At 37.5% G+C, this 13,135-nt stretch overlaps 1 protein-coding gene across 8 annotated transcripts in view; it reads right to left on the bottom strand.

Moving 5' to 3' along the window:
* cdc14ab (cell division cycle 14Ab) overlaps nt 1-13,135 on the bottom strand; it is a 67,939-nt gene that overhangs the window by 33,823 nt on the left and 20,981 nt on the right. For all 8 annotated transcript variants that reach the window (XM_051094249.1, XM_051094254.1, XM_051094253.1 and 5 more), the window contains 2 exons: nt 12,568-12,647; nt 4,918-4,984 (listed from right to left, as the gene is read on the bottom strand). In XM_051094249.1, coding sequence (XP_050950206.1) covers nt 4,918-4,984; nt 12,568-12,647 — 147 coding nt within the window. The remainder of the gene's footprint in view (nt 1-4,917; nt 4,985-12,567; nt 12,648-13,135) is intronic.

Raw genomic sequence — 13,135 nt, 5'->3', positions numbered from 1 at the left:
GCAACTTCATATCCAAAAATGTGATATTGGTAGACAGTCACAATTATGAGAAACGAGTTTGCAGTTATGAGAAAAGGTCATCATTATTTATCACAATGTGACATCTGACAATGTTTCTAGATTATTTGCCACTTTTCACCTTGTAATTGCAATTTTATATCTCACAAAATGTGACTGTTCAAAAACTGTGATACTATGGGATACAGTCATAATTGTAAGAAATTATAACTGTTTATCGTAATTGCGACTATTTCTCACTATTTCTAGACTGTTTGCAACTTTTTACTTATAATTGCAACTTTCATCACACAATGTAACCATCCAAAAATTGCAATACTGTGAGATACAGCCTTAATTGCTTAAGTTAAAACTGTTTATCATAATTCCAGCTTTTTCTCACACTGTGGAACTAGATTGCGTCTTACAATTTGCCTCAATTGCGACTTTGTATCTCAAACACATTGCCTGTGGGTCATATTTTTTTTAAGATTTTTTTGAGAAAAGTTATAATCGTATAATATAATCGAAGCGTTATATTATAATGTATATTATTTTGAAACGTTTTCCTCATATTTGCAACTTCATATCACAATGTGACTTCACATCCACATACTGTGACAGTGAGATCACAATTACCAGAACACAATTATGAGTCACAATTACAAAAAACAAGTTCACAATCATGATGAAAAGTAATTGTTTGTCGAAACTGCAACTCCTGTTCACAGTGTGACATCTGACTTTGTTTTTGACAGTTTGCAACTTATTCATAATTGCAGCTTCATGTCACAAAAACGTGGATTTTCCAAAAATTGTGATATTGTGAGTCACATAGTTTCAAACAATTTGCAAGTTTTCCTCATAATTGCGATTTAATCTCACACAATGTGACTTTGAATCCAAAAATTGCTATTCTGTCACAATTAAGAAAGATCTGCAATTATGAGAAAAAGTCATAATTATTTCTCGTAATTACAATTTGCTAATTTTTCCCCTCATAACTGCAACTTCATAACTCAATGTGACTAATGTGGAATTTCAAAACTAAAGTTGTAATTACAAGAAACTAACCTGCAATGGAAAAAGTCAAATTGTGAGTTACAAAGTCGTACCATAAAATATAAAGTCGCAATTACAAGAAAAAAAAAAAAAAAAAGATAAATTCAGAACTGTCTCTCTGTAAAAAATGAGGTAAATTTGGATTTCATGTTAACTTCAGATGACTAAAGTCTGTGGAGTATGAACCTACAACATTTTGGTTACCAGCCTAGATGTTTAACCATTCAGCAAACCCAAAAGCAAAAGAACTGCTCTCATGTTGGCAAACAGGGCATTAACTCCTTTTGGCAGCTTGAAGAGAGGCAGCAGTGGTGATTTGATCATTAACAAGATTCAGTGTTTATCGCACTCACAGATGCCGTGTGTGACTCATGCAATTAAGGAGCTGTTAAAACAAGCTGTTAATTAGAGCCAGAGGGGAGGCACTGATGAAACTGTCACATACGTCTGACTCAAAGCACAGGAAGGCATGAGGGCCCGAAAGTCTTAAAAATGTAACTTTTAAAAGGATAAAGACTGTTTAGAGACAGAAGAATATACTCCCGCCTGTTTTTAAAAATCTGTTAATTATTTAAAATTTGTATTTTTTAAATACATACTCAAAATCAATTTGTTGAGCATCTTGCCCACTCCTACTAAAAACTCACCATGACTTAATAAACAATAGTAAAGGAGAGACGCGTGTTGTCAGGGAATGCCGCTGCTTTTCTATGACGTAGGCTGAATGTAAAGAGAGCGTGAAGAATGTTTTGTAAATGACAAGCATGTAAGAATGCACTCAAAAACGTACGCCGTCCATGTTTAACAAGTCTTTCTGGCAGGTCAAGCTGAAGAACCATCGATACCTACAAACATGTTTGGTTGTTGCTCAGATACTTGCAAAACAGACGTGATTGACCTGCCAGCTAGTTTTACAACGTTGAGCAAAGAATTGAACAGAAACACATTATTAGAAAACAATGTTTGTTTTGACAGATCCTAGAAAGCGTCTGGAGTAAAGTTACTTTTAAAAGCAATGCATTACAATATTGAGTTACTCGCTAAAAAGGTAATTAATTACATTACTTAGTTACTTTTTATGTAAAGTAATGCGTTACTTTTGCATTACTTTTTAAATCTGGGCAGGGCTTGCTTGTTTGTTTTTAATATAAAAAGTTATATTTTTGGCAAAGGTAAAAAGCCTTTTTTCACCAAAAGCCTCAGGCTTTGAGAAATTTAATTTCACGTTTGTACAATAGACCGCAGAAGAAAAAAAATGTCAACTCTTCAGCAATAAAAAAAGGAAAACAAATGTTAGATTATCTTGAGTAATTTTATGCTTATTAGTATGGTTGAATTGGATCATCGAAAGTCGGCAGCAAAGACAAATGGGATTAAAATGTGATTAAATGCATCAAGGATATTTGTATTATTTAACATATTTAATTATTGCAGGTTTGCGTCAAATTCTGAGTTGAATTTCACTGTTTTTATTCATTTTGAGGAATACTGAATATGTTTTTTGTGAGTGAGATGAATTAATGCATGTTCATCTTACTCCCGATTTCTCTCAACATGGGGACAGGGGAGCTTTTAATCAATAAATGGGGGGAAAAGCAACTGGCGTTACTTATTTGAAAAAAGTAACTCAGATATATTCTTGTCAATTAAAAAGTAATGCGTTACTTTACTAGTTACTTTGAAAAGTAATAATATTACATAACTCGCGTTACTTGTAATGCGTTACCCCCAACACTGGTCTGGAGTGGCATCCTTTCCAAACTGCAATGATAAAAGCTTAATTTTAAAATATTTTAAAAAAGTAAGTCTTCAGATGTTTTTGCACATGTATGTTATACAATTCTGTTCAAAAGTTTGGGGGTCAAATACTTTTGAAAGAGTCTCTTATATTCACTAAGGCTGCATTAACTTGATCAAAAATGCTGTTAAATTCTTAAATTTATTGCTAATTTAAATACCCGCTCTTTTATTTAAATATATTAAAGGAGACGTCCACTTCCAAAATAACAATTTACAAATAATTTACTCACCCCCTTGTCATCCAAGATGTTCATGTCTTTCTGTCTTCAGTCGTAAAGAAATTATGGTTTTTAAAGAAAGCATTTCAGGATTTTTCTTCATATAATGGACTTCAATTGTGCCCCTGATTTTAACTTTCAAAATGTAGTTTAAATGCAGCTTCAATGGGCTCTAAACGATCCCAGCTGAGGAAGAAGTGTCTTATCTAGCGAAACGATCGGTCATTTTTTTCGAAAAATAAAAATTTGTATACTTTTTAAGCACAAAAGCTTGTGTAGCACAGGCTCTCGGATGCGCGTCCACGGGTCAATCTTGAATGATTCGTTCATTTTGAACGAATCTTTAATGTGACTCGCGAAGGACGAGTCGTCTCGGGGAGTGATTCGTTCAGTCACGCATGCGCAACATCTTATTAGGTTCTGTACTGGAATTAGTTCACCTGTTTCGAATCTTCGGGTTTTTCGAGTTATTCGTTCATCTTATGGAGCTGTCACGTGATGCTGATTTTGCTAAAATTAATGAAATGACTCGAAAAAGATTCGTTCATTTTACTGAATGAGACTCAAAGGTCTGAGTAGGTAAATTGATCCGAACTTCCCATCACTACTACGAATCACGTCTAAGTTCATCGTCTGTGTACTCTGGCTAAAAAAGGTAGAGAATAGCGAAAAACTCCATCTGATTTTCTCCTAGAAATTCAGAATTTACTTGCACTTTCTTAGTCTTTGTGTGTTCGCTTTGTAAACACTGGGTCTGTAGATCCGCCTACAATCAGCATGATCTTTCGACATGATTCAATACATAGTGGCGTGAATGCACATCCCAGAACCTGTGCTACACAAGCTTTTGTGCTTAAAAAGTATACGCATTTTTAAAAAAATGACCGATCGTTTCGCTAGATAAGACCCTTCTTCCTCGGCTGGGATTGTTTAGAGCCCTTTGAAGTTGCATTTAAACTACATTTTGGAAGTTCAAAATCGGGGGCACAATTGAAGTCAATTATATGAAGAAAAATCCTGAAATGCTTTCCTCAAAAACCATAATTTCTTTACGACTGAACACAGAAAGACACGAACATCTTGGATGACAAGGGGGTGAGTAAATTATTTGTGAATTGTGTTTTGGAAGTGGACTTCTCCTTTAAGATGTAATTTTTTTTCTGTGATGCAAAGCTGAATTTTCAGCATCATTACTCCAGTCTTCAGTGGAAAAAAAAAAACTATTTGAAATTGGATTTCAAAACTAATACAGATGTGCTTTGTTCATTTCAAGTAGTCTTTTGCTGTTGAGATTAAAAAACAAAATGGATTTGAGTCAGATACATCAAAAAACTGACTGCCTATTTGAACAAAGACACAAAAAAGCTGTCATCATGCAAGTCTTCAGCTCACACACTCCCACACCCGCAGACAGACAATCAGAGAAAGACTGTACAATAGAGGGCTGGAGAGAGGTTCATTGCCCCTGCAGCTCAAACTGAAGACACCTGTTGTGTTACATAAGCCGTCAGCAGCATAACCTGCCTCAAGCACTTTTTCCAACACATAGACACAAATGTTCCTTGTCTAATGTACAGGTTTCCAGACTCATGCTGACTGTACAGGGGGATTAAGCAGTCGATTAGTATCTATGAGTATAATCCAGGATTGTGTGCATACTTGAGTGCTGAAACACTTAAATCAAAATCTTTCTTGCTAATGTAGAATTTGTATAATAATATTTTTAGTTGTGGCAATGTTATAAAAATGTAATTTTATATTTTTAGATTTTGTGAAATAATACATTACATATAATATGGTGAGGTTAAATTATTTATATAGTACTATAGTGTAATCTCACCTTCCTAATGCCTTGCAAGCAGTCGAGAACCGTCAGGTTGTATGTGCAATTCCCAAATGAAGCATCCCTGAAAGAAAAGAGAAGGCATGTTGAAATTGCGTGGGTGTATTTTACACAAGATTCAAACGAACAAAAAAGAAACACCCACAGGAATATAAACAAGAACATCAAGTCACGTTATGCGCAAAGAAACAAGAACACAAGACATTGATTTCAAACCGTGTCTCTCAGGTGGTCTTCTTTCATCCGGAGTAAACCATTACCTACCCATGAATACAAGTAACTGGGTCAGGGCCTTTGTGTTTGGATGTGGGAGTGAAGGTAAAGCGACAGGCGAGACTGTGTTAGCTTTTATCGTGCGTTTTTAAAGAAAGAAAACCTTGTTGTGGAGGGTTTGTACATGTACATGTACATGTGGGTGGCCTGTAACACGATGGGTCTACAAAGTCAAGGCAAAATTAAGGTCATGGACAAGAATGTTTTGATCACATGTTCGAGGAAGTGCAATTCAGGTTTGTTTGTGTACCTACTGTAAAATGATGTCACTGGGTCAAGAAAAGCTATGGTTGTAATGAAAGGCCTATTGCTTCAGAAACTAAAAGGGGTCACTACACCATCCCTTGAACGCACGTCAAGGAACAGGTTCTTTGTTCCCGCTTTAATTGAGTTTTGCATTATGCATGTGCTTAATTCGCTGTTTATGATGCAGGCTGGGTTGCATAAAAAGTGGGTCAGTGTTCTGCTGGGATCCTTTCATTAGTCTCCCAGTGTGCCTCAATGGAAAGTATCAGGCTCCATTTACCCACAAAAAACACCATGTACTCACATATGCAAACCTATAACTCCCAGAAGAGGGCATGGATGTCTTGTGTATGGGTAAATCAATATAGCTGCAAGCAGGAATTAAAGGGCTTCAAGGCCTTCAAGGTTGTATGCTTTTAGGGTCTAAGCCAACCTGAAATGAATGGCTGACACTGTTTTTTGAGATACGTTAAATGTCCTCACAGTCTCTTCTGGCACTTTGGACAAAGACGTGGCATACCACTTTTTAAGTCAATCAGACTAACCATTGCACAGTTATAGCCGTTTTATTGTTTTTCCCTGTTATAACGCCACCAAGTGGCCAAACTCTGCGTTTTTTTTTTTTTACTGTGACCTTAGAGCAGGGGTGTCAAACTCAGTTCCTGGGGGGCCGCAGCCCTGCAGAGTTTTGTTCCAACCTTGCTCCAACACTCATACTATGCAGTTTTCAATTAAGCCTGGAGGACTTGTTTAGTTGGATCAGGTGTGTTTAATTAGGGTGGCATCTAAACTCTGCAAGGCTGCGGCCCTCCAGGATTGGAGTTTGACACCCCTGCCTTAGAGTAAGCACTTACATATGTATTTCGAGTTTGGTGAAAATATCTTTTTTCATTTAAGAGTTATAGGTGTTTTAGTAAAAGCAGCTCCGCCCCTTTGCAAACTTTTTGGCATTGTGTCACAACGATGAGTTGAAAGTTAACACTTTTTTTTAAAAAGTATTGATAAACACTTTACAGAGAATCTTTCTGCACTGGAACTACGACTAGTTCGCAAAAATATTTAAAAAAAAATCCAAAATACCTGAAATTTTTGCCAGGTGGCGACTGAATCCATGGCGTGTGTTTTTGTCTGTTGTGGGCCAAGTATTCCAATATAGGACACTTGAGTTATGAATAATAGAGTTATGGGTAATTTCATACTTTTTAATCACTGCAGCGCCACCATCAGAACGATTGGGGGAGCCTTGGTGATGTTGTAGACAGTGTGAGTACTACCACTTCTCCAAGTTTCTAGTCTCTATGACTTTCTTCACTGGCTTGGTTCCAACTGGTTTTAAAAACCTAGGTCTAGTTCGCAAAAGTACGTTTGTCAAAAAAAATCCAAAACACCTGAAAATTTCACCAGGTGACGATTGAATCTGAGGCATGCGTTTTGTCCGTTATGGGCCAAGGACTTTAACAATGAAGGACACTTGAGTTGCGACAAATGGCTTAGGAGTTATGAGTGATTTTGTACTTTTGATTGCTGTAGCGCCACCATCAGGTTGATTGGGGTGAGCTTTGTTGATGTTGTAGACTGTGTGAATGCTACCACCTCTCCAAGTTTCAAGTACAACTTTCTTCACTGGTTTGGTTCCGATTGGTTTAAAAAAAAAAACTAGGACTAGTTGGCAAAAGTAGCTTTTTCAAAAAAAATCCAAAACACCTGAAAATTTGGCCAGGTGACGATCGAATCTGAGGCATGCGTTTTGTCCGTAGGAGTGTCATCCTTTTGATCATTGTAGAGCCACCGTCAGGCCAAATGGAGCAAGCCTTGGTGATGTTGTAGATGATGTGAGTACTATCACCTCTCCAAGTTTCAAGTCTTTATGACTTGTGGTTTGGTCTGCCCGATCACTTTTAGTTGGAGAACACTGGTCCTTGGCCATTGTAACAATTACAATATGGTTTCAGCGCTACGCTTGATGGATTTGAACTTGCAACTTTCAGTGACTACCCCAGGTGTTTAACCACAAGGTTATAGCACCACCAACTCACATATGATGAAACACACTAATAAACAAGCTCAGTCATATTGTAAAAAGAAATTCGAGACAAAAAGAAAACCCAGGCAAGTTTCCAACAGAGCTTTGCAGAAAAATTTCTTTTGATCACACAATTATCTGTACCATATACCGACAGTAAGATCCAAGATATGTTTGAAGAAACAGCTGGATACTTTCCCACCAGCCAAAGGCTCATTCATCTTCCTTCACACAGCACAGAAAAATGTTGAGCCAATCGATTTGGCTCTAGAATCACAGCGGCTTACCGGCACCAATTATAGACTAACATCCTGAGTATTATGTAATGTCTCACCTCCGGGAGTGGAGGCCAGGAGTTAGACAAACCTCATTTAAAACAGCACATCTTTGTCCACTTTTACTAGTTGGTCAATCAGTAGATGCTTTCATTCAGGGTGACTTGGAATGCATTACAAGGACAATCCCCCAGGGAGTACACCAAGGTCAAGTGCCTTGCACAAAGGGCACGTTGGATTCGCCCTTTGTGGGGTCAGGAACTTTCGGCGATCAGCCCAAAACTCAAATCTCTAGACTACACAACATGACGAATGGTTTTGACTGCACAAGCAATTACAGGCTCATGCGCCATTACCATAAGTGGCAAGTCAAACAATGTTATCTCATGGGAATGCATCTACCCGCAATTAGTTCCTCCAACAAAGAAGGAATCAGAAAGGGCTGGTCAAGGCGTTCACATATAAATCTGCTTCTTTACAGTCTTAGGCTGGGTTCAAAAGCCTGGGATAAGCAGAGCTGTTAAGCACAGGGTGTGTCCTGGGCGAGCACTATAGAGCAGCAAAGCAGAACAAGCTTACAGATGCCAAAACCACAAGCAGCACTTTAGTGCCGTTACGTAACCACCACTGTGGACATGATGTGTTTTAGCAGATACAGATTTACTGCCAGCAGTGGATTCTGTAATCACACAGGGTCAAGTTCCTCTGAGACTTAGTAGGGTTGGTAACTTCACGATTCAAATATGATTTAATAAGTCTAAAAGCTTTGAATGCACACCACAACTTGGCAAGACAGACATGGCTTAGCAGACCTAAAGCTAAAAGAAATGACAGGGCAATGAAAGCCCAAGAGAGGAATTCTGATTGGAGTTTTATTAGTTGACCCAAGATCCAAGATCATATGTAAGGTCTTGGTGATGTAATGCACCAGTGATCGAATGAGGATGGAATACATGAGTTCATCGGATTAAATTTGGCATACACACGCAGTAGTGAAACCGTAAAGAAACAGGAAACCAAATCTCGGAAATGAAACCCACCCTTGCACATACAAGACTGGGTGTGGAGTTCCTCAATGAGACCCTGAAGACTATATTACTCTATCAAGCTAGATCAGGATTACTTGGGCTCAAATAGGCAAAAAACTTGACTAGATCTTGCCATACAGGGCTGAGTAGGACTTGCCTACTTCCTTTGGAAGACTGCCACTGTTTTCCTCACGGTATTGCCAAATATTTGGGCAGACAGAGAAAGATTCTTCCCCGTTCTTACATAACAGGAGAGCAATGCCAAGGTCTGAATTGTCGACTGTAGACTGTAGCCCCCCATCCAGGTTACTAGAGCACAGTCTCCAAACATGTAACAAACACACATCAGTTCACGTGAGTGTAGATTACACTGCCAACAAACCATCTGAACTATCAGGTTACTTCAAATGTCGACCTAAAAATACATTGCTTAAAGACTTCAAGTCATGTTGTACATACCATTATTAGGTGTATACTTGTAGGTTACGTAAGTTTATTTCCAAGTAAGGCTTGATGTGGGAAACTGCTCTGCAACCAGGATCAATGTGCAGATATTTTGGCCAGATAGCAAGACGTTGCTTATGCAAGATGGATCAAAACCTTACATTTCCAGAGTGCCTTAAATGTGAGGCTACTTTCAAGCCACAGTGATCCAAAATGGATCAGGTCCACAGCTAAAAATAGTCTCAAAACTCATCTAAAATCTATTCAAGCCCTGTTCCTGGAACAAGAAAAATGTGATGCAAGAGGTGCAGACTGTTTAATTCCAGAATTAAATATACCATCTCATCCAACATCTTGTAATTTCTTCCTCTGGTGACGTACTCAAACATGGGTCTTACACAGAGCTTCCCATTATTCAGTGGTATGGCCCATTCATTGTTTCCCATCAGGACCCCCTTCCCTCTAATAGACAACACAACTGTTTACTTTGTGAGTTAACCAATTTCTAAGCATTGCGTAACCATGTCGCACTGTTTGTCTCCACGAGTAGCATGGCTACAGCAGCCAAGTGGGGGGCACACTGACAAAGCGCTTTTCTTCCCTTGCGCAGCTACGCCATTAACAATCACATCTTTGTAGCGAAACAAGAGCCCAATTAACCTTCAAGATGGACAGGACAGCAAACAGAGTAAAAGAAGTGCCATAAGAAGCACGACTAGTAAAGGTACTGCAGGATTTCTTACACAATGTACACAATGCTTCCTTCTGAACGTGAGTCTTAGTTGTTTAACCTTTATTTAAGCCACATATCAATATCCTGCTCCAACCAGGTCCACTGATTCGTGTTTTAAAAATGTAGTTTCTTATTGGCAATGTCAGGCACACAATAAGCAAACACTGATCACAATAATGGTGAGCCACTACACATTACAAACTGGCAAAGATAAACAGTTGCTTCCCTACAAGTGCAGACAAGCCCAAGAAGCAGTTATGATTTTATAATCTAAGTTAGCCTTTGAACATTGTGATGAGTAAGTGCCTTGTTAGTGAAGAAAAACATTAAATATTTAAGAAATGCCATCTGAAAGGCATCATTTCATAACCAAATATTTTATTTAATACTATGAACTGTTTTGCACACATCAAGAGGAGTACTAAAATGTTACTACTAACACTATATAGAATATTTAAAAGCTTTTTTAAAGGGAAAACTTAATTTAAAAACAAACATTACGCAAGTCAGAAAGTCAAAATATTTTTAAGAATGACTCAAATGTTACTCAAAAGGAAGTGTTGGATAAAGGTTAATCTTTTGAGAAGTGCAAGAGCGTTTGAACTGATGCCCACATACAGTGAACCGACTAATAAGTAAGATAATTCCTGATTTCAGAAACCAGTAACAGTCAATGAGTAAAAAAATAAATAAATAAATAAAAAAAAATTCCCTTGATGACATGAGAGTATGTGTTGTAAAGAAAACCAAATGGGGATTTTGCCCTTCTGGGAAAAACACTAATAACAGCACTTTAAAAACAAAGCTGCCATTTCCTGTTTGCATTCAGTGACTGACTTACAAACTGTTTGAAGGCCAGAGCTAATCTATACCGGAAGCACTTACAGCCCATCTCAGAAAGCACCAATATACACGGTCTGTTCCATAAATTCATAAACCCATGGCTAAAAGCATCAAGGGACTACACTGAAGATCACAGATTTAGAAAATGTAGGCCTCATCGCTATTCAGTGTATACAGCTCTGAATCATTAGCCAGCGAGAGTCCACTTTAACAATGAGTGTTTCTGTTCGATGAGGCCATGGGTCACATTATGTATGCGCACATAACAGAATACGCAGTTATGTTCTTGGCCTGGGTGAACTTTAAGACTTTGTGTTTCTGGGTCAGTGAATGGGGAGGATAGAGATGAGGGGTCAAACCTCATCTGGTGGCGGAGGCAAACAATCAAACGACTGACTAACCCAGAATACTAACTACATGCTAATGAAAAATGCTATGTGTCTGTGATTTCTGTGTGATGGAGTGGTTTTAAAAAAGAAAGGCCACAGTTTTTGAAGATGACATAATATCTCCATGGGAATTCCTCGTCATTTTGAGAAACAGCAGGAGGGCGTCTTGGAGCCACGGCTGGCATCTAACAGGGCGACTGGGTGGTGGAATAACCAAACAGCAGTCACGCTGGCACAAATCCACAAGTGTCTTACATAGAGCATGACAGGAAAAATATACTCGCACTCACGTGGAGACACATTAATCATCATGTGACCACAAAAAAAAAAAAAAAAAAAAAAAAAAACACTATACAATAAGTTTGGTAATTTTAGAGAAATGCTTAATAAATGCATTCCACTGTAACTAAATCCATTAGATTTTAGCTGACTAAATCTACTGTAGATTTAGTCAACTACAAACTTATGATGTTTAGTCAACTAAAACTACACTAAAACAATTTAGATTATTAAAATATGAGTAAAACTAAATTACATTTTAGTCAAAAGACTATGACTAAAACTAAATTGAGGCTAAACGCCAAACCATGAATCCAACACTACTAATTTATTTTATCGCCCTTTAAACATTTTACTGCATGAGAGCACTACTAATAAATCACCACTAAAGTCTAGTGATTCAATCCCAATAGTAACACCTTCCAATAAAGAATCTAATAAAGGTTACTCTCGTTTCCAACAGGACGACCCATTCACAACTTTCTCTAACAATTCACAAATCTGACGGAGCAGATTACCACTACACACCATCTAGAACCTGCAACAGATGGTTTACCTCCTGCTCAAGGGCCTTGCGTATGTCCTGCTCAGTTTTATGTATGGAGGTCAGCTCAAAGGTTTAACATCCTGTCCTTTGAGACAGTTTGGAACCGAGTCCAGAATTCAGCTCAAGAAAAGAGATTACATGAGTGCGCTGACCCAGCCGTACGCTGTAATCCCAAATTAAAGGCCAGAGATGTCGACCCGTAGCAGCACGATAATCTAATCCTGCTGCAATTACGAGCATCACGATATAGATGCACGACAAACTATCTGGCCCGTCAGCTTCATGGTTTGCAAAAACAGCCGTGCTGTTTTTCCCACTTTGCCTGTTCATTTATCTGGGCAAAGAAGTTTATCGCATTACAAACCCTGTGAGCCGCAGGAGAGACAATATTTCGTGCGAAAATCAGATTAGAGTGCAGTGTAAGCGAGTTATATGCGAGGGAGAGAGAGGGGAAAGTGGGGGGAATGAGGCTAAATATATATTAGCAAGGGTTTAGCAACAACTGAGAATTTTTGCATTTTTTTTAAATTCGATTTTGCGGATGATGTGGATATGTGGCTGTCTTACCTGAAGGGAAGATATGAGGCATTGGAGCCGGAGATAAGGGCTCTGTAGGCTTCCTCTGGTGTTTTCTTTAGGTAAATCACCTGAGATGGGAAACAGGAACAGGAAGTGACATTTTAGTGCACCACAAAGCAGCTGAATGCTAGGTACTAATTCACTGTTAAAAATTTTGGTAATTACTGGTAAAGTTATTATTTTTAAACGTTGGTAATGTCATATTTAATAAAGGTGAAATAAAATTAACTATAAATATTAAATGAAAACTTAAGAAATGTAATGAAAATAAGCAAGTATTAACATTTCTAAAACTAAAATTTAAATAAAATTAGAGCTATACATTTCTAAATAAAGTTACACATTTCTAAATAACATTAAATATATTATAAATATAATATATTTAAATAATATTTTTTAAAATAAATAAAATATATAAAATATAAAATAAATAATAAAAATGACTAACACTTATTAAAATCAAAATAAAAAATAAATGAAAATAAATATTAAATTACTAAAACTGAAATAAAAGTACAACTATACAGAAATATATTTCTAAACAATATTTAATACA

Source organism: Labeo rohita, chromosome 22 (assembly GCF_022985175.1).
Source record: "Labeo rohita strain BAU-BD-2019 chromosome 22, IGBB_LRoh.1.0, whole genome shotgun sequence".
In the NCBI taxonomy this organism is placed as follows: domain Eukaryota; kingdom Metazoa; phylum Chordata; class Actinopteri; order Cypriniformes; family Cyprinidae; genus Labeo; species Labeo rohita.
This window is presented reverse-complemented; position numbering and strand designations above follow the sequence as displayed.